This window comes from Hypomesus nipponensis, chromosome 8 (genome assembly GCF_054491055.1).
Source record: "Hypomesus nipponensis isolate SF chromosome 8, ASM5449105v1, whole genome shotgun sequence".
Taxonomy (NCBI): domain Eukaryota; kingdom Metazoa; phylum Chordata; class Actinopteri; order Osmeriformes; family Osmeridae; genus Hypomesus; species Hypomesus nipponensis.
This window is the reverse complement of record NC_140368.1, coordinates 10,328,997-10,356,251: the sequence shown is the minus strand read 5'-3', so window position 1 is coordinate 10,356,251 and position 27,255 is coordinate 10,328,997. Positions and strand designations below refer to the sequence as shown.

Genomic DNA, 27,255 nt, shown 5'->3' with positions numbered 1-27,255 from the left:
AATACCCAGTGAAAAGGTATTCAGAAAGGTATACAACCTACGAATCTGCACTGATAACTTCTTTGGAACTTTAGTTATCTAGCTTGCGTCATGGAAACCTGGCCTGCGATTGCTGATGTGTCTGTTTAGATTAGATTAGATTTTAGTTGTCATTGTGCAGTAAAACCAATGCTGCAGCCATCTGAGTGTGAGGGGACACCAAAAATAGCCTAATGAAAAATGATCATAGTCATAATAATTATAATTCCGATATTATTTCAATATATAAATATTAGTCACGTTTTAGGCATGTGTATCTCAAAACAGGCAGAACAAGAGATATTTAATTGTTTAACTTCCCAAGAGACATTTTGCGCGTGCGCAGTGGATAATCTCCAACCGCGTTTTATATATGTCAATGTGTGGAACAGGTAACAAGCCTACAAAGCAGTGTCCCTGGAGCAGAGGGCCACTTCAGTTCATTCGACCTCAGGGACAAGGCCCATTACAAAGTACACAGGGCCGGGGCTGTGCTGGATGCAGGTGTTAATGTTGCTGCGGGGCCACTACCTACTCCTTCCACAAGCGGACAGTTTTGCTTCTCCCGGTCGGCTAGCTCAGCAAGCCCCTCAGTGCCACTCAGGGCTCAATCCCTGAAATACTTTACAAGGTAAGGCACATTTTTTTCAATTTCCATGCCCTTGTCAATAGAATATAAATATAATGTTCTCTTGTATGTTTAACATTTTGAATGAACCTAAATTTATTTCTGAATTCCAGGACTGTCAGTCTGGGAGAGGTACAGAGTGGAAAGGTTGTGAACAGCAGAATGGTGGTTGTAAGATGAACTGGCCAGTGTCCCATCCATGATTGCCAAAGTAAAAGCCTTAGGAAGCAATGAACAACTCACCCTGACAGACCACAATGAAGTGGAAATATTGCACTCAAAAGGAACAAGAGGTGCTTCATTTGAACAATTGTATTTACCATCTCAAATTATTGTGCAGGTAACCCTGTGTCTTGAAAATGTACTGTGAAAATAGCCTGAACTTTTAAGTTGCTTCACAGGTAAGTGGCAAATACATTGGACTATTAATTGTCACGTCAACATTTATAAAGTCTCACATTTTAAACTGGACCCATAAACAATCAAACCTTTGCCGTTTCAGTTAAATACTAAATGAATATGAATTCACATGTCCATCTTCAAGAGTGAGCTCTTATTAATACATACTGTATATTTTTTACTCAATTAGGCACCTTTTATTGGAAGCAAAACTCTCGAAAAATCATGGCTGTACCAGAGGTTGATTTCCAAGCTGTGCAACAAAAGAGGCGAATAATCTCGTAAGTTGGACTACCAGTGGCTTCTACCCCTCAGTTTTTCTTCCTGACATCAGGCACTGTGAAAGGCTAAGCATGGCCTGAATTAAAGAGCAGAGCTGGTCTGATACAACATATTCAAAGAGACTACATGAAAGCACCTCAAATAATGGCACATTTCTCCGTCAGTCTGTCCAGAAACACTGCCATGTTTATCTGAGTCTTTTCTTTGACAACTATATCTCCTACAATCGGACATCTTTAGTCAATGGACACTTTATGCAATATTTGATTGGCACAAAAGCAATCGTTTCTGTGTCCATAATCAATCTGAATGTAATGGCATGTCACAGCATTTGCATACATTAACAGTTTCTAATTATTTAATATATACATGTGGCGTTTCTCTTTCACAGACGCAGAGAAGATGAGGGTGGACTGGACAGTATGTTCGAGAAGATCGAGGAGCTTGTCCTGGCTGCTCAGGGTTTGTCTGAGGTGACAACTGCCATTCAGGGACTCTTTGACCTGGTCCATTGAAAGAGGAACAAAACATTGCTACCGACCGAAGAAGAGTCCAGAAATGTTAGGGATACATTCACTTGTCTGGTTTGCAGAGGTAAGTCTTGTCCTTAGGAAGGAGGAAATTCATGTATTCACCCTGACAAACATATTGTTGTTGTTTGGTGGAATTTATGATGTAGCGGTCATTTACAAGCTTAAGTGTCCTGCTCCTGGTTGTCTTTGTTTAGCCAATTGAGATTAAGAAAACCAATCCATAAAAAAAGAGCCATTCCTTAAGCGTACTTCAGGAATTTACATCCGTGATGTTAAGTGGTACGGGGTGTGCTTGGAGTATCTGTAGACAGAGAAAGGAATTTGTTAATTCTCACTGAACTTATGCCATATATAGACTCAGTTACATAAAGGATGCTTTTTGAAATGCTGTCTGACATTCATTTGGAAAATATTTTTCAGTCTTCATCTAGTATATGTTGTTTTGTGTTTTCAGACCTCTAATATGTATTTCTTACACTGACAGGAATCATGGAAGATCCATTATTTGCAGCATGCTGTGGAAGTTTGGTCGGATGCAGATCCTGTACTACTGTGTGGCTTCGGAATTCCTCAATGTGTTTGAAGTGCAGAGCAGATGATCAACATTCACAGAGTCACTGGCCTTTCTAGTGTAGTAAATGTCATGAGAGAGCTGGCACGCAAAGAGTAAATGTTGCTTTTCTGCTTGCCATCAATCCTTACTTTTCAGTGTTATTTCATGTTATAAATACTTTTGATATTGAGGATTGATGTTTTTATGTTGCATCGATGTTCTTAGCTATGGAGTTTTAAGAGCTAGAAGATTTAACAATGTTTTATGTTACATCATTGTTCCCACCTCACAGTGATTTTATAAGAGCTAGTAGGCCTAAATGTGGCAAGATGTGACAGGCTCTTCTGTGGAGATTTGCAAAGCTGGATTTACTTTGTTTACACAATTTATGTGTCTCTGATTATTCTTTCTGTACAAAATTTAAAAAAAATCTCCATAAAACTACCCTGTGAATAATGTGTAATATGGATACAATGACAGTAAAATTATTTATTAATGGTAACAAAATAGGCAGTTGACATTTTTTTGTGACACTTATATACACATGTAAAGTAAAACTTGTATGGTAAATACTATCAGGGTATACTTACACCGTCTACTGTTGTAGTAGTAACTTCATAATGGTGTCCACAGACACAGATGTCTTCACAATCCAGTGCACATGAAATTAGGAACAAGTCTTTGTTACATCAATGAGGTAGATCAAGGCCTCTTTGAAGGGAACATAGCTGTAATTGACAGCACTGTCAAAAACAACTGAAAGGTTGGGGTAATAATGTGCAAAGTGCTGCTCTGCTCTCACTTTGTCTGCCTCAGACAGAAAGGGGTCAATTCTGAATAAAGATACTCTGGTTAGGGAGGATCCCATGTCCCTGTCGTACATGTCAGCTGCAACTGTGGCATCTGGTAGAAGATCGGTTGTGATTTTTCTTGGTGTTCCAGTCCCTGCTAGGCGATTTGGTGACCCTCTCTCTTTAACAACACTAAAAATGTTTACTGTGATGTTCAATGATAAAACACAAACTGAGTAACTTTTAAGGGAAATGTGACATACCTGGAATCCTGTGAGCATTCCATGATTGCACAAATCTGTGTATGCCAGTCTGGCACATCTGGCAGGTCAGATTAGATGTGCAGACCCTTGTCAGATTAGATGTGCAAAACCTTGTCCTCAATATCTATTGCTTCCTGATCTTGTAGCTGGATGAGGGCCTCCTTAAATGGATAATTCACTCGGTTGTTAATTTCTGGCCACATCCTTTTCACTGTGTGATTCTGTGTTTTTTTTTTTTTTTTTGAATATTATAGAAGTCTGTTAACAATGTGTTTCTATGTTATTAACAGTTGGGAACTAGTGAATAGACTAATAAAAACCTTGTTGTGTAAAATTCCCAAGACTACACAATGTTGAAAACATAAGAAAAGGTTATGTATTCAAAATCCTAGAATAAGTATTATCGGAGGTACTGATTGTAACCACTCTTGACAATTGGCCCAGGATATATTTTAAATTATTAGATTACTCATTATGTAGTGGAGTATAAAGTAGCAGGACATGGATATGCTCAAGTAAAGTACAAGTTCCTCAGACTTGTACTTAAATGCATTACTTGGCTAAATATACTTTTCACCAATGGTGTAATGTAGATGCAGATGTTGACATTACCCTTGTTGACTGTGTTTGGAGGTATGGCTGTCTTTGCTGGTTGTGTCTATATTCTGACATCCTCTCTTGCATGTAGAGGCACAGGTAAAACTCTTTGCCATTATCCACACAATCTTGATCCCACATTCCATAATGTGTTACTGCAGGTCTACATAAACACATATAAACGCTCAATTATTAATATTATTAGAATTGATAAAATGTGTTTGATCAAACATAACATACAACACTGACCTGTACACCTCTTCATAGATGGCAAGATTTGTTTTTAGCAGGCATCGTTGCATTTGCAACAAGTTTTTTTCTGTATCCATCTACAGCAATCACATGAGTCACTGCAAACATGACCAATTTATCATTTTGGTCCATGTACATCTTGTGTCCCATATACTCAGCATTATATGGGATTGGGTTAAAGTTACGGGAACCCAATGCAAGCAAGAAATATAAATATATTAGTCAGCATTAGATATGGGCTAGGTATTATTAGGTATACATGTGCGTGGTATGGGCTACATGGCCAGAAGGGTGTGCCACAGAGGCATTGTTAGACTATTATTTTTTTTCTTCCAAGCATGCTCTGCACAATATACTCCTTGGCTATAGAAACTCCCTTTGCTTAACCCACTATACAACAGTTCAGGGACGCAAGTTTGATATCAGCTTTGGTGGCAGGGAGAGGTATATACATTGTTGGAATACTCTGCTGTTCGTTTGAGGTTTTTTATTAATAAAAATATTATAAAAGTCATCATTTTTCAAAATTGTACGGGTAGTTTTTACCCGGTCCCTAACGCGACACTGCAAAGTAGCGTCTTCCGAATGTGAGACGAATGTAGAATATGAAACTAATTCCACCTCGGTCTTTGGCAGGGACATCAATAGTTAATGCCAGCGTACATTCAAATTCGTATCAATTTGTGCGCAGATAGGCCTACATTTTTATGAACTTCATGTAATATTGTTTTTATGTTTTAGTGAAAATACGATGATCGGTAGGCCTATCATTTTGAAACTTTATTTAGTTTTGTAATGTTTTCTTAGCCTACCTCAATTGTGTCCGAGTCCTACACCTGGACTTCTGTGTGCGTCCTGCAGTGGCTATTTGGCAAGCTCAGAAGAGCGCAGTGACAATTAATTCTGCAGGCATCGGTTTGTGTTTTTGGTTAAACTGCTTTGATTTTACAAGCGTTGATACCTTTATTTTTTTCCAGGATCATCAATCTAAATGAATGCACTGACTAATAAAGTACATTGTTAAAACTCAAACTTTTGATTTTACTGGGGCACAGCAGATTTATCATTGGTCACGTGCCCCAGTAAAAAGGGTCTAACGACACCCCAGGTCTGCCAGCAGACCTCTGTGGGACTCCCATCTGATGGAAATTACATCAGAATCACCCACACTCTGTAAACTAAAGGTAACCACAGTAATACATAAACGCTGTTGGAGATTATCCATTGCGCATGCAGAATTGATGGCACCGTGGGAAATTGAAAAACAAATAAAGAAAAAGAAAACATCGTAAATTCAAATTCAAAAAATAATAATTTTTCCGTTTCAAACCCAAATCGGAGAAACCGAAAAACAAATTTGGTTGTTCTGCTTCAAAACCAAAACCGAAAAAGGGGAAAAATAAGTTTTTGATTGTAATTGTTTCGTTATTGTAATATTTTGCTGAAGTCGTGGAATTCTGGTGGAAATGTGGAGGTGCAGGCGCATTCAGTTCACAGTTCAAGATGGCTGCAAGCTTAATAGTTTTTGGGGGATTTCCTGCAGGTACAGGCACATGTAAAACTCATTCCCATGGTCGACCCTCACCTGTTCCCACATTCCATTGTTAACTACTGTACATCTGGAACAAATGTAGACTATATGTTAATATAACATGTCCAGTTGGTGCAACAGTCATACACAAATTCATTAAATGCATTAGACTCAATGATATACAATGCATAGACCAGAGATAAAAAGCATGTTTTAAATGGAGCGTTGATCCCAAGCATGTCTGGCTTGGTAGGTGGCCAATGCCTAAAGGGGTGCCTACTAATTGCAGAGAGGGGTACTGTGTGTAAGTGATGTCCGCAGACACCCCCTGTGGATAAAGGGTAATGTGAGTTTATATATAGTGACATGGAGGAGAAAGGGGAATAGGTGAGATTCTCTGCAGCGCTGAATTATGTGATGACAGGTAAGGAGGGCTAAAATGTTCTACAAAGCAGAAATGGGGTGAGCGAAACAACTTGGCTATGACCTGTGTGTTGATATTAATTTGATATTAGGCAGGTCTAATCAAAACGTTGCCCCGACAAACAGTTTAATTTGACTTGGCTTGAATATTTAATGCATACGGTTATTAACATTTTCTGATGCACTTGGATATGAAAGTAGCCTTGAGCAACCAGTCTTGGGAGCTAATAAAAGGGGCATCAGTAGACATGAACTTCTGAGCGTGTAGTAGGCTACTGAGCAATTATAGGCTACAAAATAGACTGTGTAACTGTTTTACTGTCATAGTTGCTGCTGGACAGTCATTTCATAAACTATTTATCCTCATCATCAAAAAATAAACATAGCCAACTGCATGTATCTTCGTCACTACCACACACAGAACTTAGAAGTCCATTGTTTTTACAATTTCAACTTTTCAATCATCAACTAGGCCAGCCTACTATGTTTTTTTCCCCCAGTTATAATTGACTTAGGCTTACTCACGGTTGGACATCGTTGGTGTGTTTTCACTTCCTCAACGCTTATGATGGGGAGACAAACATAGGGTTGGGACTGACAAAATCATCAAAGCAAGCTTTAATGAGCAAGGCAGCTCATTCATTGCAACAAAGTAGGCCTATGTGATCCAATTATGATGGTAAAACGAAGATCGGAGGCCAATAATTATATTCAACAATTTGGCAATGCATTCCTAGCCCTTCCACACCATTTGTACACATTCCGGGGAGATCTGCTTCAACAGTGTACACATTAAGTTTAATTGAAAATTGTATGCAAACAAAGATCGGCCTTTCATTACATAGTGAAGCTCCTGGGTAGGCTACACCTATGCAAATTATTGACACAAGTTAAACACAACATCAACGTTTTGAATGTCCTTTATTTGAATTGATTTCATGATGACTAGTTTAAAGTAATGTGACTATGATCTACTGTAGGCGATACACCAATGTTCATCTGCGTGTTGAAAACATTTTCAAACAATAAAGCATGTGCATTGCATTGTAAATGTGTAAGAGAATGTACTACATTTTGGACTTCACAACATTACAGAATAAAAAATAACAGTTGCATTAAAATAGTAATCACAAACAATAATGCTATGGTGATTTAGAAAATCCTAATTGTACACAATACAGTATACCTTTGGCTTCTAATTTTATGATGCCTGAATATCATCAAAATCCTGCTGGGATGCATTTTGCACATCCAGTGACATTCCCTTGATAATATGCTATTTACCAAGTAACAATATTATTAATATTATTGTTAATGATAGATTAATTCAGATTTGTAGCCAATTGTAGTTGTTTTTTCATCTTTGCATTGCATTAGTTTTTTTCATCATTTTCCTTTTTAGTAAAATCTTAGTTCACAAATTCCTTTTTTTTTTTTTTATATATCAGTTTCAATTGATGATTATAACCGTGTTGTAGTGTTGTTTCCTGCAATAAACGAATGCTCTTTCCCATGTAATGTGATTATGCTTTTATGTTGAACATATGCATCAGAGAGGCCTACAGCCTTGTTGCATCGAGGACTGCTTCCTCATCATCACCCTGATCCTTCTCAGCCTCTGTGCTTTCCCCCAGAACTGCTATCAATGTAGACAGTGAAGCGTCTGGGTCTAAGATTTTAACCAGTGGCAAGTTCACACCCCTCTCATGAAATATGCGATTTTGCAGAGTCATAGCAAGCATTGAGTCAATGCCCAAGGCATAGAGGGTGGACTCTTCGTGTAGCTCGTTCTTGTCAACACCCACTGTTTCACTGAGGAGAGATTTGATATATTCAGCAGGAGAAGGTAAGGAGACAGTTGTGTCTGCTCTTGAGTCTGACAGTTGAGTTTTGCGGAGTGTTTCCTCCACAACATCGATCAGGCGGACCTTTAGTGCAGCGTTTTGAGAGAGAACATTGTTGATAATGTTTTTGAAGTGAAACCTACACACTGCCTGTTGGGATTTGTTTAGCAGTAAGGCTTGCTCCAACCCTTGGCGTATCTCTGCCACATCCATCACCATCAGCCCCTTAGCTTCAAGGAACCTATGGAAATGGTCTTTGTTCAGCAGAAGACCAAGGTTCAAAGCCCCCCAGTTGATGGACTGCCCAGCCAGTCCAATGTTCCGTCTATACTGACAGAATGTGTCCAGGAACGTGTTTGCTGCACTGTAGTTAACTTGGGCGGCGTTACCAAGAAAGGCAGCAATGGAGGAGTAGCACACAAAGTAATCTAACTTGCAGTGTTTTGTTGCATGGTGCAGATTTAGAGCCCCATTCACTTTTGGCTTCATTACTTTCTCAAAGAGAGATTTGTCAAGGGTTTCAATCAAACCATCATGCAGGACAACGGCACTGTGGAAAACCCCTCTGATTGAACAGGAGGGGAATTTCTTGCCAATCTGACCAATTGCGTTTTTCACATCCTCAGAGACAGAGACATCACATTTGATGCAAATGATGCAGGAACCTGTCTCTTTCTCCACATTGTTTATTTCCTCCTGCATGTCTGGTGAGGGATTACGCCTGGAGAAAATGACAACATGCCCTCCCCCTTTCTGGGAAATTAACCTGACTGTTTCAAAGCCCAGCCCAGTCAGACCACCTGTAACAATGTACACCGCTCTTTTTTGGAAAAGCTGGATGGATTTCTGTTGCAAGGGAATATTGGAAAGTGCACCTCTGGAGTCCTCCTTGCCCAGTGCCACCACAGGAACAATCCTTAAGTTGAAGTAGGAATCTTGCTCGTCCAAAGGAAGGAACTCAATGCTTCCGGACGTCTGTCTCTGAAAAGTGAAGCTGTCGAGAACAAATGCCCTCCTGTCTAAGTGCAAAGACATGAGCCAATAATAGACATGTGGCATCTGTGCTCTGAGTGACCCATTCTGTACGATGCTAGTCATCAGGATGTTCTGTGTGCGAATGCTATTCTTTTCACTTTTGACAACTGTGTGGGTGAGCAAACCCTCGGGGTGGGATTCACAGACAATGACAACATGCTTCACTCCAGGAAAATTGACAACTTTTGCAACCAAAGACTCATCAAATGGGGGTAGGAGGACAAATGCATCTATTGCATCAACATCTACAAAGAAACCACTGCACTGTCCTCCTACATGAATACCCCATCCAGATTTGCTTGCTGTCAGAGACAAGACCTTCAGTAGAGCTGAGTCACGAATAGAAGTCACGATTCCCAAAGTTTTCTTTTGTTCTTTTACTTTGGGCAATGCTCTGTTCATGATCTCCCATGCCAACACAAAGTAAGAAACACATGGTGTCTCTTTTAGAAATTTAAATCTTTTTGTCTTGTAGCAAGCCTCTTCAGGAACAATCATCTTTGTGGATGCCACAACTGGATAACAAGAGACAACTTCATCTCCCACTTTCAGTTTGCGTACACCATTCCCTACAGCAGTGACAGTACCATTGAAGTCTAGAGCCAGAACATTGTGGTTCTGAGCATCATGTTTGCTCCAGTAGAGTGTCTGGCCAAAGTTCAGGTCAGAGACGCTGACGGGGAAGTAATCAGAGGAATGAACGCACATCTTGTTGAGCTTAATCTCAACAGTCTTATCAGGAATGTACTGATTCTCCAAGTCAGAGGGAATGGCAGTCAAGGTAGTCATTGTGTATGGGTCAGTAGTCTGAAATGTGCAGGGCTCAGTTGTTGAGCAGACTTTCCTTTCAAAGCTTGGCCTCTCCATTCTTTCAAGGGAAGTGTGAACAATTTTAGGTTTAAAAACCAACCCGTTTTTCACCACCAACTCAGGGTACTTGCTGCATGGATATGATTTTAAAATGTGTGACAGAGCTTGGATGTCGTCAGTGGACATGGAGTTGATGTCAATCCACTGAAATGACAGCTCAGCCATCTCTGCAGCACATGACCTAATCATACCAGATAGGGCAAAGCCTGAGCTGATGTGGTCAACTGTGGTTTCTGCTGAGCGATAGGTTATTGCTCTGATGGAATTAGTGAAACGAGTGTCTCTAAGTTCCAGGATGACCTGTCGGAATGTCTCACAGCAGTTCACCATGTTCTCCAGAACACTCTCAGATGTATGAGCTGTGAGGTCCTCGTCACCCCACACAAACAAAACCTCCTCAAAGTTCTTCTTCATGTCTGTAATCTTGAGGTTGGCCAAGAGAGTGGGAAATCCATGGGTCAGGATATCCTTAGCATGTGTAAAGGAGATGTATCTAGATTTTGAACTCAAGTGCTGTTGCAAAGACCTCGATATTCCTAACTGGTCAGAGAAAACCAAGGCTTTGCGACGACGAGAGGATGCAATGTCTTCAGAGACGACACAGAATTCATTGTGGTAAAAGTCCTCCTCAAGTACAGCAGCGCGGCTCCCAAGGTACTTGATCAACACATCCCGAAGCTCAACCAACACCCTGCCCTCTTTGTCTGCGAAGCAGCCACACACCTCAAACTGATGATCCTCCACTTTAGTGGCTCTCAGATAGATGATCATCTCATCTTGCAGGGGTTCATTTACAGTCAAGCTTCCAATTCTGGCTGGGAACCCTGGCCTTCCATCAAATGCATTGGAAACAGTAATAGGAAAAAGTTGCATCAGGTAGTCTAACACTACGGGATGAATGCAATAGTCATGCAATTGAGGCAGCAACTCCTCAGAAACAGTGACAACTGAAATAGCCTCCCCAAATTCATCCCCGTAGTGTATATCCCCCTTGTTTTGGAAAACATTACCATACTGAAATCCAGTCGAGTTCAGGTCAGAGTAAAGCTTCTCAGAAGTAATCAGTAGCTTGCATCTCTTGTAGATGGAGCTTAAGGAAATGTTCTGCTCCTCAATCAGTCTCTCTCGCTTGCAAACAACAGTGCCCGATGCATAGGTTGCAGTAGAAGACTGAATTTTGAAATGTGCTGTACCTTCGACAGGCTCAACGTGCACTTGAATCTCAGGTGCATTCTGTGTGAGAAGGAATGGGCTAAGAAAGTCAATGCTGAGTTGCAGGGTATTAAGTGGAACCTTTGGTTTGACACTTTCCAGGGCAACAGTTAAACCCAGATCAGCATAGAAGGCGCCTGGCAAGATAGGGACACCATTGTGCTTATGTTGTAGGAGGTAAGATAAAGATGGCGAAGACAGATCACAGCTGAAGCCATTGCCGTTATTGTTCTGGCTTAGCGCTTTGTGATTACTGGACGTCCCTTTCTGCATTTTTCCATTGATAACCTCTCCCTTTTTGCTATCAAACCTATACCTTGGGAATGGTGTTGGTGAGACTTCACATCCCTTGTAGAACTGGTCCCAATTAACATGGACTCCCAGCTCAAACAGTTTGGAGACAACAGACAGCATTGTCTCATGATCTTTATCTGGTTGCACAGAAGAGATGACTGTGATGTCCTTTCCGAGAGTCTCCATAATGTTCCTCTGTAAAGCCCTTCTGGGACCTATCTCTACAAAGACCACATTCTTCTTTTGGTCAGCTGCTGACCTCACTGCCTGCTCAAAAGCAACAGGTTCTCGGATGTTCCTGGCCCAGTACTTACCTGTCGTGAAGTCTGCCTGTTCCACCTCCTTCCCTGTCACTGTTGAGAACAATTTTGTCTCTGTCTCGTTCACCTTCAAAGAGCCAACCCTGTCCTCTATTTGGGCTAGGATGGGGTCCATCATATGGCTGTGGTAAGCGGCAGGAACGTCCAGGATATGGAGGAACAGAGTTTTATTCTTGTCTGGCATGTTTAACTTCTGGTGGAGACTCTTAATAGCATCTGCATCACCAGAAAGGGTGCAAGACTGTGGGCTGTTGTATGCAGCCATGCAAATCTTTCCAGAGTAATCTGGAAGCATCTTCAAGATTTCCAACACTGCCATGTTGCTAATCACAAGCATTTTTCCACCTGTGACCATACCCTGTAAGACGCTGCGGTGATAAATCACCTTCACAGCATCCTCAAGAGACAAGAGGCCAGAACAGTGGGCGGCAGCAACCTCTCCAACAGAGTGCCCAAGAACAGCGTCAGGTTGGACGCCCCAGTGCTTCAGGAGACTGGTGATGCCAACCTGAACGGCGAAGAGCAGAGGCTGGACAACCTCTGGTTTTGAAAAGTCATCAGCCTCAGACTCAGCCTCCAGTCTGTCTAAGATCGCCATGTTATTGAACCCCCGGAAAAGGCTCTCAACTTCCTTGACCTTGTCTCTGAACACAGGTTCCTCTCTCAGAAGCTGTTTGCACATGCCTTGGTAGGTCACACCATTTCCACAAAAGACAAACACTAACCTTGGATCTGAATTTGAGAGGGCAATGTTTTTATTCACCGTCAATTTCAGTTGATTTTTCAGATCAGCCAGAGTGGAGGTCATGAAAGCCTTCCTGTACCTGTGTTTCAAGTGGCTTCTCCTACATGCAGATGTGTAGACGAGACTCTCCAGGTCAAATTTGCTGTTTTCATCTATCTGCTGAATTGTGTCCTCCATCATCATAGTAATCGACTTGACAGAACTTGCAGATAGGACAAAGCACTTGTAAGGTTTCCTTCCGATCTGTTTAGGAGTACGAGTGTGCTTGTATTGTTTGACAATAGCATGTGCATTTGTTCCACCAAAACCAAAGTTATTTATTCCTGCAACCTTAACAGAATGTGACCACTTTTCTGGTTTGGTTGGAACGTTCAAATTCAGGGCTTTGACATCTATACTGGCACTGTCCTCAGAGTAGAAGACAGAAGGTACCATGGTTTCATTCTTCATCATCAAAAGTACCTTGATCAGCCCTGCAACTCCAGCTGCAGATTCTGTGTGGCCGATGTTGCCTTTCACAGAGCCGATGCGGAGTGTGTCTGAGCCAGGAGGTCTGGCTGTGGCGATGACTTTGGAGATGCTCCCTGCCTCTATAGGGTCCCCAACTGGGGTTCCAGTCCCATGAGCCTCAATATACTGGACATGGGACAGGTCAGACGCAGAGTAGATTGTGCGCAACAGCGCCTCCTGTTGGACCATGGACGGCTTGGTGATTGGAGTGACTGAGCGGCCATCTTGGTTGACGGCAGTTTTGCTGATGATGCCCCATATTTCGTCGCTGTCCTTGAGAGCCTGTTTAAAACAGTTAATGTGCGATATCACTTTTAACAATCTGTTCATTTAATGTGGCTCAAGTTTAAATTAGGATATTTTGCCTCTTTGATGACTGATTTTACATAAAAAAAACATTACTTGTTTCAATGGCTTTAACAACACCATCCCACAGCCTTCACCCCTGCCGTAGCCATCTGCTCTGCTGGAGAAAGGTTTGCTGGTGCCTTCAGGTGAGATCATCTTTGCTTTGCTGAGAGCGACAAAAAGCCTTGGGTCTATAATACAGCTGACACCCCCGCACAGAGCCATCTCACAGTCACCTGATAAGAGGAAGCCAATAGAAGGCCTGTTAAAGCTTTGACTTGTCTTATATTATCAATTACACTGGATAGAATATTTACTTTAAGACCAACCTTGTTTTAATGCTTGACATGCTAAATGAATAGCAACCAAAGACGATGAACAGGCACAGTCAATGGACAGTGAGGGTCCAGTGAGATTGAACATGTAGGAGACTCGATTGGCTGCTATGCTCATAGCCATTCCAGTGCCTGTGTAGTGGTTGATATCATTTGGGCTTTTCTGTGCAGCACAACTCTCATAATCTCTGTTCATAAGCCCTTCAAAGCAATGCAGACGCAATCAGTACATGAGGTGTGGCCATACAAAAGCCTTACATTTTAAATGAATCCTTGTTAAAGCTGGTAACTTAATTATCACTTACCCACAAATACTCCTGTTCTGGTCCCACTTGCCTTTTCCATTGGCAGTCCAGCATTCTCTAAAGTTCTATATGTACACTCAAGAAGGAGTTTGTGCTGAGGGTCCATTTGTGCTACTTCAGTTTCTGTCATACTGAAGAATTTGTGATCAAATTCATTAAACCTGGAAACAGTAAAAAAAATATATAGAGAAAAATAAACAGATATACACTTAATTTGTTTTGTTCATGTCAAAATGTGTTTTGAAATGTATGCTTTTAATGTTAATAATTAACACAACAGGTCGAGTATATTACAGCATTTCTAGAACCCCCCAAAAAGGTGGACATTAAGACATTTGATGTGCTAGTCTGTGAGCAAAACCTTTTACTCAGCATGTAAATGACTATTAATTTTTTTTATATCCTTCAACAGTCAAGATAAGATAGGACATACCCGTCAATGAGAGCAGCTTTTTGAGTGCGACATGTTCCTGTTTTGTTGTCATCTGGGTCATACCATTCGGAAATGTCAAATCTTTCATTTGGAATTGGCACAGCACAGTTCTTACCCTCCAAAAGCACATTCCAGAAATGTTGAAGCCCCTCTCCTGTCAAAAGCATCAACTTAACGTTTAGTAAATAACTATCTTATCGGAATGAATTTTACATGACAAATTAAATAATATACAAGTCTCTGATACATAATGGTACGTAAAGCCAAAATAAATGTGTACCTCCTGGAAAATTGCATCCCATGCCAATGACAGCGATTTCATCTTCAGTGTCCCCCATATTCACCTCACAGTGAAATGCTGCTGAGGATCAAAGCACAGACAGTGTTTTGCCAATATGCATCAAAACATGTAATCTAAATAATAGAACAGTCAATCACAGCACTTGCTCTAAGTTTCAGACATTGAAGTTTGACCAAGAATTAAAACAGTAAATAACCAATTCAACTGAATACTTTAGTCCCACCTTGTCTGCAGTGAATGCTGGGTTGGTACTGACAGCATTTTCTGTCTTTATATATTTGTCTTTGATTGGAAACCTATCAGACGCTCATGCCTTGTAAATGATTAACAAATGATTTCTGTATCACAAAAAGTACAGAACAAATGTTTAACCTGGTTTAACTCAGTACAGGAAGAAGGAAGTAAGAAATTATTTGTTGGTTTATGAGAACAATAAAAAAAGGCATGACACTTGACGCACTCATAAAGTCTTATCACAGTCTTTGCTTTCTGCTCTTGAGATAAATGTAATTATGTCTTGAGTAAGGGACCAGTCTCAGCATTTTGAGTCTTTATCCATGCTCATGTTTAGATTTGTTTTACAACAAAACTTACGTATCTGAACTTATTTGGAACTTTAGTGACATATGCAGCCGTCATGGAAACCTATCTGGCTTGTGTTTGCTGATGTGTCTGTTTCACTAAGTGAGTCATAACTGACTAAGGTAGAAAGGATAGTCGACCTTATCATTTAATGCAATACTTATTTGAAACTTGCTTAATAAGTCAAGCATCTAATAATATAAATAAATCATCTTATTTTTTAATGGTGTCTATTAAGTACTTCAAATACGATAAAAAATACATAATTTATATATAATTATATATATAGTTCAAGTTCAAGTCTTTTTATTTGTCAGGTACACAGAACAACCCAAGGTCAGACTGGGCACTGAAATTCTTAAGACAAGACAACGCAAGCACCTGGCATAACATTACATATAAGTACACAGAACATAATTTACATATATGCTGAGCTTAAATAAATTAAATTTCCGAAATATACAGATAGCAATAAATAATCGACTATACTAACGCTAATACTAAAACTTCCTAAATTACAGATAACAATAAATAATACACTATACTAACCCTAAATGCACATAAAACCTATTTCAACCCAATAACCTATTCTAACCTAAGTGGAGTACTGATATGTTACTGATAGTGCAACCAGTAGCTGAAGAGTGACAGTGTATAAGTGACTAGTGTGCAGTAAATCAATGTCCATATCATTGTCCATTCAGAAGCCTGATGGCCCTTAGGTAGAAACAGGTCCAGTCTGCATGTGCCCGACCGGATGCTGCGGTAACGCCTGCCAGAAGGCAACGGGGTAAAGAGACTGAAGGATGGGTGGGAACAGTCTCTTAGAATCCTGCCGGCTTTCCTTAGGCATCGTGTGTGGTAGGTGTCCTGTAGGGCTGGGCGCTTACTGCCGATGATGAACTCAGCAGAACGGACCACACTTCGTAGGGCCTTGCGGTCCCTGTCTGTGCAGCTCCCATACCACACTGTAATACAACCAAGTCAGAATGCTCTCTATAGTGCATCTGTAAAAGTTAGTGAGGATGACTGAGTCCATACCAAACTTCTTCAGTCTCCTCAGGAAGAAGAGACGCTTACGGGCCGATTTGACCACCTTGTCCGTGTGAACAGACCAGGTGAGGTCGTTGCTGGTGTTCACCCCGAGGAACTTGAAGCAGCTGACCTTCTCCACTTCAGATCCATTGATGAGTAGGGGTGCATGCTCCTCCTCCTGCCTCCTCCTATAGTCCACAATCATCTCCTTGGTCTTGCTGATGTTGAGAGAGAGGTTATTGTCCTGACACCATGATGTCAGGGTGTCAACCTCCTCTCTGTAGGCTGACTCGTCACTGTCAGAGATGATGCCCACGATGGTTGTGTCGTCAGCAAACTTAACAATGAGGTTGGAGCTGTGCGTTGCCGCACAGTCGTGAGTGAACAAGGAGAACAGGAGAGGGCTGAGCACACAGCCCTGGGGGGTGCCTGTGTTGGTGATCAGTACAGATGAGGTGCGGTCACCGATTCTCACCATCTGTGGCCTCCCCGTCAGGAAGTGGAAGATCCACTTGCAGAGGGAGGTGCTTAGTCCCAGGTCCACAAGCTTGGAGACCAGTCTGGAGGGGATGATGGTGTTGAATGCTGAGCTGTAGTCAGTGAACAGCATCCTCACATACGTATTCCCCTTGTCCAGAGAAAGAAAGATAATAATATAATGAGAAAGAAAAAAAGTTATTCATGGTCAAAGACCATGACTAGAAGAAAAAAAGTTTACCAAATTTGGCTTTGCCAATGTTATCATGTACATTGATCAATTTGTTTAACTTCCTGGAACAGACCTTTTATTTTCTTGTTTCCTTGTACTATTTGGATTGCATTGCTCACGTTTAATGGTTTGATGATCTCATTTTAATAATGAACTCTTGTTTGTATTTATTACATTTACATTTATGCATTTAGCAGACGCTTTTATCCAAAGCGACTTCCAAGAGAGAGCTTTACAAAAGAGCATAGGTCGTCACTGATCATAACAACGAGTTAGTTCCAAACACTGCAAGCAGCCAAAACATGAAGCATACATTGTGAAAAACTAAACAAGTGCCAAAGGGAAGACCCATAAGAGCATGCAGTTATACAAGTTACAAATTAAAACAATATGAAGCCCAAAAAGTGCAAGACTGTACCTGTAGGAGAACAATCAACAATAAAATATTTCACAGCGAATACAAGAGTTCAAGAGTGAACTTCGTTATAACTAACTGCTCTTGTTGCCTACAAGAGCAACAAGGCTCTCAATAAGAGTCATTGTGATCCTGGAGGAAACTAACATCCGGTCCAATCAAGCAAGCATTCCTAAGTGCCGTTGTACTTCCGGAATAAGTGCGTCTTGTATTTTCCCGGCATGACCTCACTCCCAGTTAGTAAGGAGTTAATATCAGACCGCGGACCGGCGATGAGGTCAATACGCGGCTGGCATGACTACCCATTAGCCAATCAGAACGCTCCCACTGTCGTTGCCATATCATAATATAAGGTTTTAGTTTTCACCCCCCCCCTTCCTCCCACACACACACACACACACACACACACTCACACATGCACACACACAAACACACACACATTTTTCTCTCATGCATTGCAATGCTTCGCTCAGCTAATTCAGGCATGGCACTCGGGCAGCGCGAGCCATATCACCCATAGCCGTGTTCTCAGCCCATAGGCTGTAGGCCGTGCACACATGCACGCACACGCGTCCTCGATTACCTTGTGTTCTGCGCAGCTGCCACCCACCACCATCCCCTTCTCCCCCATGTTGTCTGTCTGTTCTCCTCGTGGGGGATTGAACTCGTTGCTCCCTGCCTCATGTCATGCATGCTGCAGTGAAGGCAGGGAGCGCTTCCCCATGTTCGTTCCGCCAATGTTTAACCATTTGTCATGTGTATGAATAAATTGTGAAATCAACCACGTGAGTGTCTTGACTGAACTATTATTGAGTATCTTTACTGTCTTTATTTGTTTCTTTCTTCTTTGTTTTAGTGATGGCCAAAGCAATCAGACTTATTGCATATCATCTACTCAGTTTGCTGTGAAGTGACCAGTTCTGCTGCAATGAAGTATCTACTGTATACAATACAGTACATATGTGATGCTACAAATGTGAAATGATGATGTAGAACAGACATTTTGGTTGTTTCTTGATTGTATACTAAATTACACCTAGAGCCTGGAGGTCTGTAGGTCTTGTGAGATTAATTTAAGGGGGCCGAGCATTAAGCCAACATCCATTGTTCATCCCTCAGAGAGGAGGATGGAGATCTTGGCTGTAAGAGGTGGGCACTGGGCAGGGATGCCAAGGAAGGGGATGGGTCATGAATATGTAAACTGCCACATGCTCTTATTGTGTTTTGAATCTCCGAGAAATCAAATTTTTGGGCAAATACTACAAAAAATATAACAATTAAAAAAAATATATGTAAAAATAAGAATAATAATTTGAATGAGCAGCATGAGTGGGCAACTTAGTGCAATGAGAAAACTGCTCTGCCTTTCTCATACAATGTCACTTCTCTATCTTTTAGGGCCCTGACGACAACATCGGTCTCCTTGGTTGTGCGCCTGCAAATCCGCCATAATAATAACAATTCGCCATGGAACAAGCGCTGCTCTTAAAGGGAATGTGAGATGATGCTCTGATTGGTTTATTGCACGTTACGCCCAAACCACACCCATTAGTAATGTAGCTACTTCAGACCAACCCTTTTTAGATTTCATTTATCCCGCCGGCAAAATAACAACCAAGCTGAAGTCACGCCCACAAAGTTACTTGGGCTTTGCGTTTTGATACTTGCCTTTCAGATTGTCAAAATAGGGGGTTGGTCATTTAGCAGACGCTCTTATCCAGAGCGACTTACAGTAAGTACAGGGGCATTCCCCCGAGGCAAGTAGGGTAAAGTGCCTTGCCCAAGGACACAATGTAATTTTGTACGGCCAGGAATCGAACCAGCAACAATTGGATTGTTAGCCTAATTCCATAACCGTTCAGCCACCTGAATGCCTCACTGACTCCCACATGACATAAATTCTGTACATTAGGATCTTCTGACCCCTCCATAGACAGCATAAGTTAAAATTGAGATGACTTCAGCATTGATCAACAATGCTGGGACAACAGCAGATGGCTTTGAGATGCAGATCGGTGTGAACCACATGGGTGAGTACAAGCATGTATTAACAGGGCGAGGCAGGCACTTACACTTGGTCATTGCCAGGGAGATGCAAACATTTAACCTGTGTTTAGGCCACTGTTGATGATTTACCCTAATCATATAATTTGAAATGTTGAGCGACCCCAAAATGATAGTTAACAAAATAAGGAAGTACGGATTTAAGCATTGTATAATGCTGGAGTTCAAAGTTATTAATGGACGTTAGTCAATGCATATAACAATAATTAACAAAGGTAAGTTACATAATTGAAAGGCCCTTTCAAGGTTGAGGAAAGAAATCTGCCCTTAATCATTTAACTTGTTAACTGTCTTTACCATCAGTGATAATGTACCCACTCACCATGAATAGTTTTCAAAAAGTTAATTTATTTCCAGGTCCTGTTTCTATAACTTAAGGATACTATGACACAGAATAACTAAAGTTAAGTAGATGTTTTTTTGCGTGGACCCCAGGAATACTAGCAAACGCTTTGTGGAAGATAATGGTGATAAAAGAGAAAGAAAGGAATGAGTAAATACATAAAACTAAAAAGGGAGACATACACGGTCAGTTAATTCACCTCACAGGGTCTTGACACACATAGCCTGACGTTGTCATACTCATAATTTTCTGGTCCGAATATGAGTCTGAGAAACCTCCGTTTGGCTGTGAGTATGGGGCGTGTTTCAACCGAATTTGTCAAACAAATGCCTCTTTGCTCAATTAGATAGACGTACAACCAATCAGAGCAACGTAATATGTTGTTTGTTGAAAACAAATTCAACTCAAGTGGTCTTTTATGACGTTGATTACATTATTGTTGATCATCTGTCCATGATCGTATAAAGCCCGCCCTGACAATTTGATTGGTCCGAACAGCTCCTGTTCGGACGTAGTTTTTCCCCAACGAGGTTCTCCAGACCCAACTTCCCGACCAAAATTGTTTTGTTGTGGGCGGGGCTAAGTTGGGCTGGCAGTCAGGCTATGACACACAGGACCTGATCAAGAGATCAGCCCCATCCAGGATCATCAATGTGTCTACCATGGCCCATAGCTGGAGCACCATCAACCTGGACGACATCAACAGTGAGAAGGGCTACAACAAGAACAAGGCCTACAGCCAGAGCAAACTGGCCAACATCCTCCTCACTCACCTACTGGCCAAGAGACTAGAAGGTCATCTTTATCTCTCCTTCATTTGGTTAATGTACGGGACTCTGTACTGCAGCAGTCTATTTACCCTTGAGCACCTCAAACATGAATGCTTTGTGTGGTGTAGCTGCAAAATTATACAGTGTTGTACGTGAGATATGATGTTGTTGCACAATGTCTGGTCGTATAGAGATTGTTATCCGGCAATCATTTAAAAACAGTATTTATTATTTTGTAAAGCCTATACATTTGCTCTGTTGATGCTGTAGTTACTGGAATACTGTGAAGCCTCATGTTGTGTGTTGTCTGTGTTTGCTCACAGTGACTGTGCACCTGCCACCTGCTCCAGGGCTGCCACAGACGACAGTGTGGCTCAGAAACTGTGGGATCTCAGCTGTCAGATGCTCTCTATATCCTGGGATTGATCTGTGTTGACGTCGTCCAACTGTTTCCTCATTTATTACATAAAATCAAATATACATTTCATGTTGAGTTGTACTAAACCAACACTCATGACAATATTGAAATTATTATAAATATTTGCATGATATTTTGTGCAGAGACAAAATACAAATGAAAATGTTCTATTTTAGCACCATAATCACAGGCTTTGAACTTTGTTCTGTAAATGGTTGAGGATGAGTACAGAACTTTTTCCACGGAGGAATAACATTGAACTTACTCTCAAAAAATATATGTTATTGTTCCTGTAGACAAGTAAATAATACTGTATGTAACAACAATATAAATCTGCTTATTGGACCTGGCGAGTTATTACTGTAACCTTAATCATTAAATGTATTTTTATTAATTTATAAATATATTGTCTGTGATTTGTCTGTTCGGTGACATCGCTGTTCACTGTTGCATCTGATGCACTTTTATTACATGTTATTACTACAGAATATGAATAGTTCAACTATTACTGTAGAAAGCACGTCTTATCTTGTTGCCATGGACAGTAATAGCACACTGTATAAAAGGGTCTGCTATCAGACCTGACGGGAATCCAGAGTAGGCAAGTTGTTCACTTAGAACTGCACCTTAATTTCTTCTAAAGAAGTTAAATTAACAAGAAAATGCCTGAATGCAATACAAACTGCATTGAAAAGCCCTTGTCAGAGGGTTTTGGGAAACTGGGAAATTTTGTTGGAAGGCATCACTGGTGGTTTTTTATTATTCCTCTGTTCGTCTCAGCCGGTCTCGGAGGAGGATTCTACTTCCTCAAAGACAGAGAGGCAAAAGGCATTGAAGAGCAGTTTACACCTGTGAATGGACCTGCTAAAGACGAGAGACTCATTGTCAAAACTAACTTCCCAAACAATGACAGCGAATTTTCTCGCTTGAGACTGTGTACTGAAGGGACTTTTGCCTCCCTGATTTTGAGTAACACGGTAAATGTGCTGTCAAAAGACGTTTTTGCAAAGATTGTTGAAACGGACCAACTTGTTGAGGATATTAAAGTAGCAACAATTGGCTTCAAGGACATTTGTGCCAAGAAAAAAAACTCCTGCTGATGCTGAGAGCACAAACATTACATACCCATTTAATGGTGGTATTTTCACTGCCTCTGAGATTGGTGGTGTGAAACTTAAACCAGGGTCAGAGCTAATTGAAAGTGCAAAAGCTATCAGGTTATTTTATTTCTTAAATGATGTGAACCAGACTTTAAATACAATGTGGCTGACAGAGTTCATCAACAACATTTCAAAGATTGAAGACAACGAGGTAAGAACTTTTAAGATTGTACATATTTAGTACTACACATTCAAATAAAACAGTGCTGCTATACAGTTTTTATATGAACTTTGAACATGATTTTTCTTCTTCAAAAAGACTTGGAATAATGCCAGTCTCATATCTCACAAATTATAACTTTTGCAGTTGGCGAGTGAAATCTTTTCAAAATTTGTTCTGAGTTGTTTTAAAAAGGTGTGTGGGATGTACCACTAATATGTAACATTTCTTTGACAATTGCAGATGTCAATTTCTTATTTCACTTCACTATCAAGAGAAGAAGAATTTGAAAAGAGCACAGACTCCATCATCCCCTTGTTCTCAGTGACGTATACCATCGCCATTACTTTCTCTATTATGTCATGTACAAGGTATGTCTTGTCTTCATTGTATCTTACATAAACTTTATAATCACTCTAACTTATCTCTATAATGAAAATATCGTATCTGCTGTACTTATTATTTATAGTATTTTTTCATGGATGAACTCTTAGCTAAAGAGAGGTGTGTTGTTTCTAGGTTGGACTGTGTGAGGAATAAGGTGTGGGTAGCCACCTTCGGTGTCCTCTCAGCAGGCTTGGCAGTGGTGTCCAGTTTTGGGTTGTTGCTCTACTGTGGGATGCCCTTCGCTACCACTGTGGCAAGTGCTCCATTTTTGATTCTGGGTAAGTTTACAGACTAACATTGTGACACACGAAACGAGTTAAGAGGGATCCTGTGCTCTGTTACAATGCAACGATCTTAAAAGACGATGTATGTATATTACATACTGTGATAATTCGAATACTGTATTTTCTTTTCTTTAGGAATCGGTGTTGATGATATGTTCATCATGATTTCTTGCTGGCAGAAGTCTCAAGTTAACCACAGAGTAGAGGACCGTATGGCTGAGACGTACAAAGAAGCTGCAGTTTCCATCACCATCACAACACTGACCGACGCCTTGGCTTTCTATATTGGTCTCTTAACTCCCTTTGCTTCTGTGCAGTCTTTCTGTATGTATACTGGCACTGCAGTTGTATTCTGTTACTTGTACAACATCACTTTCTTTGGTGCGTTCTTAGCACTGAACGGATGCAGAGAGAAAAGCAACAGACACTGGCTGACCTGCAGGAAGGTACCAGAACCCAGCTCTGCCAAGTACAACACATGTAGTGAAGGGGGCTACTATGATGAAAACACAGGGAAGGAAGAACCAATGCCAATCAACAACTTTTTCAAGAACTATTATGGGCCATTTCTGACAAAGAAGTTGACCAAGGGGTTTGTAATGCTCCTCTATGCTGGATATTTGGCTGCAAGCATTTATGGCTGCTTCCAAATGAAAGAGGGCATCGATCTGAAACAGTTAGCAACTGATGACTCATATGTGGGTAGCTATTATGATGACGAGGACCAGTACTTCTCAGAATTCGGCCCAAATGTGATGGTTGTTGTGACAGACACACACTTCCGATACTGGGATGCTAATTCCCGGGACAAACTTGATGCTTGTCTTCAAAAATTTGAGGATCTAATCATTGATAATCGCCCATTGGTCGCCAAAAGTATGACTATATCTTGGCTAAATAAATATCTGACATATGGACATACAGCAAGTTTGAATCTTTCTGACAAAAAAATCTTCATTGATAATTTACCAAATTTTTTCAATCTTTCACCTGCCACACAAGATTTTAGACAGGATGTGAACTTTTCAGTGACTGAAGGACATATTTATGCCTCCAGAATGTTTGTCCAGACAGTTGATATTCGGACAGCTATTGATGAAAAGGACATGCTGAATGAGTTCAGAAAGACAGCTGAAGCCTGTCCTGAGGCCTTGGTTGTCTTCCACCCTGCTTTCATTTTCTTTGATCAATATGCAGTCATTGTTAGTAACACCATCCAAAACATTGTTGTGGCCACTGTTGCTATGCTGGTCATCTCTCTTCTGCTAATTCCCAGTCCCATATGTTCCCTATGGGTGACCTTTGCCATTGCCTCAGTCATAGTTGGAGTTGCTGGTTTCATGGCTTTATGGGATGTTAACCTAGACTCTGTCTCCATGATCAATCTTGTCATCTGCATTGGGTTCTCAGTGGACTTCTCTGCTCACATTTCTTATGCCTTTGTCACAAGCAAACAGCCCACAGCTGATGACAAATTAATAGAGGCTGTTTTTAACTTGGGGTATCCTATCATTCAGGGGTCTCTGTCTACTATTTTAGGAGTAGTAGTTCTGTCTGCATCTGAGAGCTACATCTTCAGAACCTTCTTTAAGATAATGTTTCTGGTCATTTTGTTTGGGGCTTTACATGGTGTGACTTTTATACCAGTGTTTTTAAGTTTCTTTGGAAAATGTAGTATTCAAATAAGTGATGAAAAGAAAGACATTGAAAAGTCTGGCTCATCCAACCCACCAGTTAACGTGTATGCAAATCAGATAAGTATCACTAACTCCAGTCCTAATTTAAATGTTTCAAAGTATAGCACTAATGAAAAGGTGAACAACGCATTTGAAACTGATGCTCAATTCAATAGTTAAAAGAGGATAACTGTTCAATGACACAAATAAACATTTAAAATGTAAAATCAAATTGTTGTATTAGTCATGGGATAGATTATATGGCATGTAAAACTGATCATGACTAACAAGGAATGTGTTGAATCCTTGCTGGACAAAAAAAAGGATTTTGTTTTGGGATTTAAAAGATAAACAGTTGTCTGTCTTTGTATTAGAGGCAATATTACTACTACTATTAACTACTGAACGCAATAGATTCAAATTGAAATGATTGTAAATAAACTCTATTTAGGTTTATAAGTGTACTATGTTATTTTAATAATTCGCTATTATCTACAAGCTTCAAGTTATTTATAATATAAATACTGTACAGTTTGATATTATATGTTTAGCTGGATGTATTTGGGTCTGTTCAAATGGTGAAATACAATTTCATATTTTTTCATCAAGTTCTTCTATGATTTGATTATTTGTTTCACATTGTATGACAGACTTTAGGACTCAAAACACTGTCTAACTCAGCATCGATGAGCATTAATCCCTTATATTTACTACTCTCTAATAGTTGGTGATAGCTTTGCTTTGCCAGGCTGGATTACATTTTTCACTCAACAATAGGTACTTGCAAAACTGTCCAGGAGTATCATCAAATGCCGTTCATTATATAAAGATATTTTGATTACAAAAAGCCTCGGTTGAAGATAGTCAAAACCTAGGCAAGGTCACATTACACAGTAAGTACATCATGTATTTCGGTAAAATATTCTTTAAACATGTACACATACAGAACTTGCAAAATATATTGTAATGTTAGCTATTATTTTGACATTAATGATAATTTGGTGGGCGGAATTTTGCGTATTTACCATTAATGTGTGGCGGTCTGCAAGAACCTGTCAGATGTCGCGGCCGCTCATTGTTGGCTATAAGCCAAAAAAGATCGAAAATCTGTTTTCTGTCCAAATTCAGATTTTTGATGTTTTGTATAGTTAACACCCTAAACTTAATTGTAATGTACAAAAAGTATATGATAACTGAAGAGGTCTGTCCTTAAACAATTGATCAGTTATAACAACAATTAAAGATAATAATTACTTTATTACTTCTACTGTTTAACATTTTCTGAATCTAATAAACAATGTTTGATCCATACCTTACAATATTAAGCTCACGAGCACATAACCCTTGGTAAGGTCCTGGAGAGAAATGCCTCTCTATTAAGTTCCTTGAATCATCGATAAACTGTCATTGTGCTGTTTTCTTATGCCTGCATAGCCATGAAGTTAGGTGCCCGTAGGGTGACTAGGAAAGACCACACAATACTGCCAAAGTCAAAGTGTAAAATGCCATGCTACTTTGAATGAAGAAAATAGAAGGAGCGACAAGGCCATTTCTCTGAGCCCTATCTGAAGACCTAAACAAAAACTATGTGTCATTCTGTGTCATTTTTCAGTGCCAAGGCTTTGATAATAAATGTACATCCTTCCATATTGTGATACCATATACTCTCTTGATTTCCTGTATTCAATGTCTAGTCTTTTGTGATACTCAACTTGAGTGTTACAGACACCTGAACCTCACATTTGTGTAATAAATACATTGATTTTGTCTTGAACTTGTCTTGAACTCATCTTACTGTAACTGTTCCTTTCATTGACTTGGTACTTTCATAGCAATTGGGTACTATCTAATATGTCTCCATTACCAATGAAAAACAGTTAATTTTAATGGTTTTTGGACATGTTAGCTAGCATGATTATCAAGCCATGTCAAATCAAATTATGAAATAGAGTGGAATCTGTGAATGCAGTTTTTTCCCTTATCACTTTTTGTCACAGATCAACTTTAAAAGTATGTAACTTTAGTTGTGATAAAGATATCTGAGTGATTTAAACATATTTATATTCAAGATAGTTTGTAGTTCCAAAGATGTTAACAAACCCAGAAAGTCACATTTTCACCATGTGAAGGGTTTCCCCATTTTGTAAAATAAAGAAGGATTGTAAAATGTGTGTTATAATTAACATATCTGTTGTAATGGTTAAATTAATATGTTTTGGCCAAATTATTTACATTTTGCATTTACATTTATTCATTTGGCAGACGATTTTATCTAAAGCAACTTCCAAGAGAGAGCTTTACAAAGTGCATAGGTCACTGATAATAACAACCAGATAGCCCCAAGCTTTGCGGGTAGCCAAAACAAGAAGCACACATTGTGAACAACCCAAAAATAAGTGCCAAAGGGAAGAACCATAAGAGCATGTAGTT

General features: G+C 40.1%; 2 protein-coding genes and 1 pseudogene across 2 annotated transcripts; 1 reads left to right on the top strand and 2 right to left on the bottom strand.

Annotated features, from left to right (window-relative positions):
• Positions 1-2,891: 2,891 nt before the first annotated feature.
• LOC146275099 (uncharacterized) lies at positions 2,892-4,508 on the bottom strand (annotated as a pseudogene).
• A 2,613-nt stretch (positions 4,509-7,121) lies between these two features.
• LOC146275098 (uncharacterized) lies at positions 7,122-14,859 on the bottom strand. Its single transcript, XM_084703690.1, has 6 exons — positions 14,802-14,859; positions 14,522-14,675; positions 14,089-14,249; positions 13,778-13,984; positions 13,503-13,684; positions 7,122-13,382 (listed from the first exon to the last, which is right to left on the bottom strand). Exons 1-6 carry the CDS (start codon positions 14,857-14,859, stop codon positions 7,830-7,832), a joined length of 6,315 nt encoding a protein of 2,104 aa, XP_084559816.1. The 3' UTR covers positions 7,122-7,829.
• A 5,773-nt stretch (positions 14,860-20,632) lies between these two features.
• Positions 20,633-25,005, top strand: LOC146275097 (patched domain-containing protein 3-like). Its single transcript, XM_084703688.1, has 7 exons — positions 20,633-20,790; positions 21,064-21,137; positions 21,939-22,135; positions 22,317-22,469; positions 22,722-22,849; positions 22,998-23,143; positions 23,285-25,005. Exons 1-7 carry the CDS (start codon positions 20,633-20,635, stop codon positions 25,003-25,005), a joined length of 2,577 nt encoding a protein of 858 aa, XP_084559814.1.
• Positions 25,006-27,255: the final 2,250 nt, after the last annotated feature.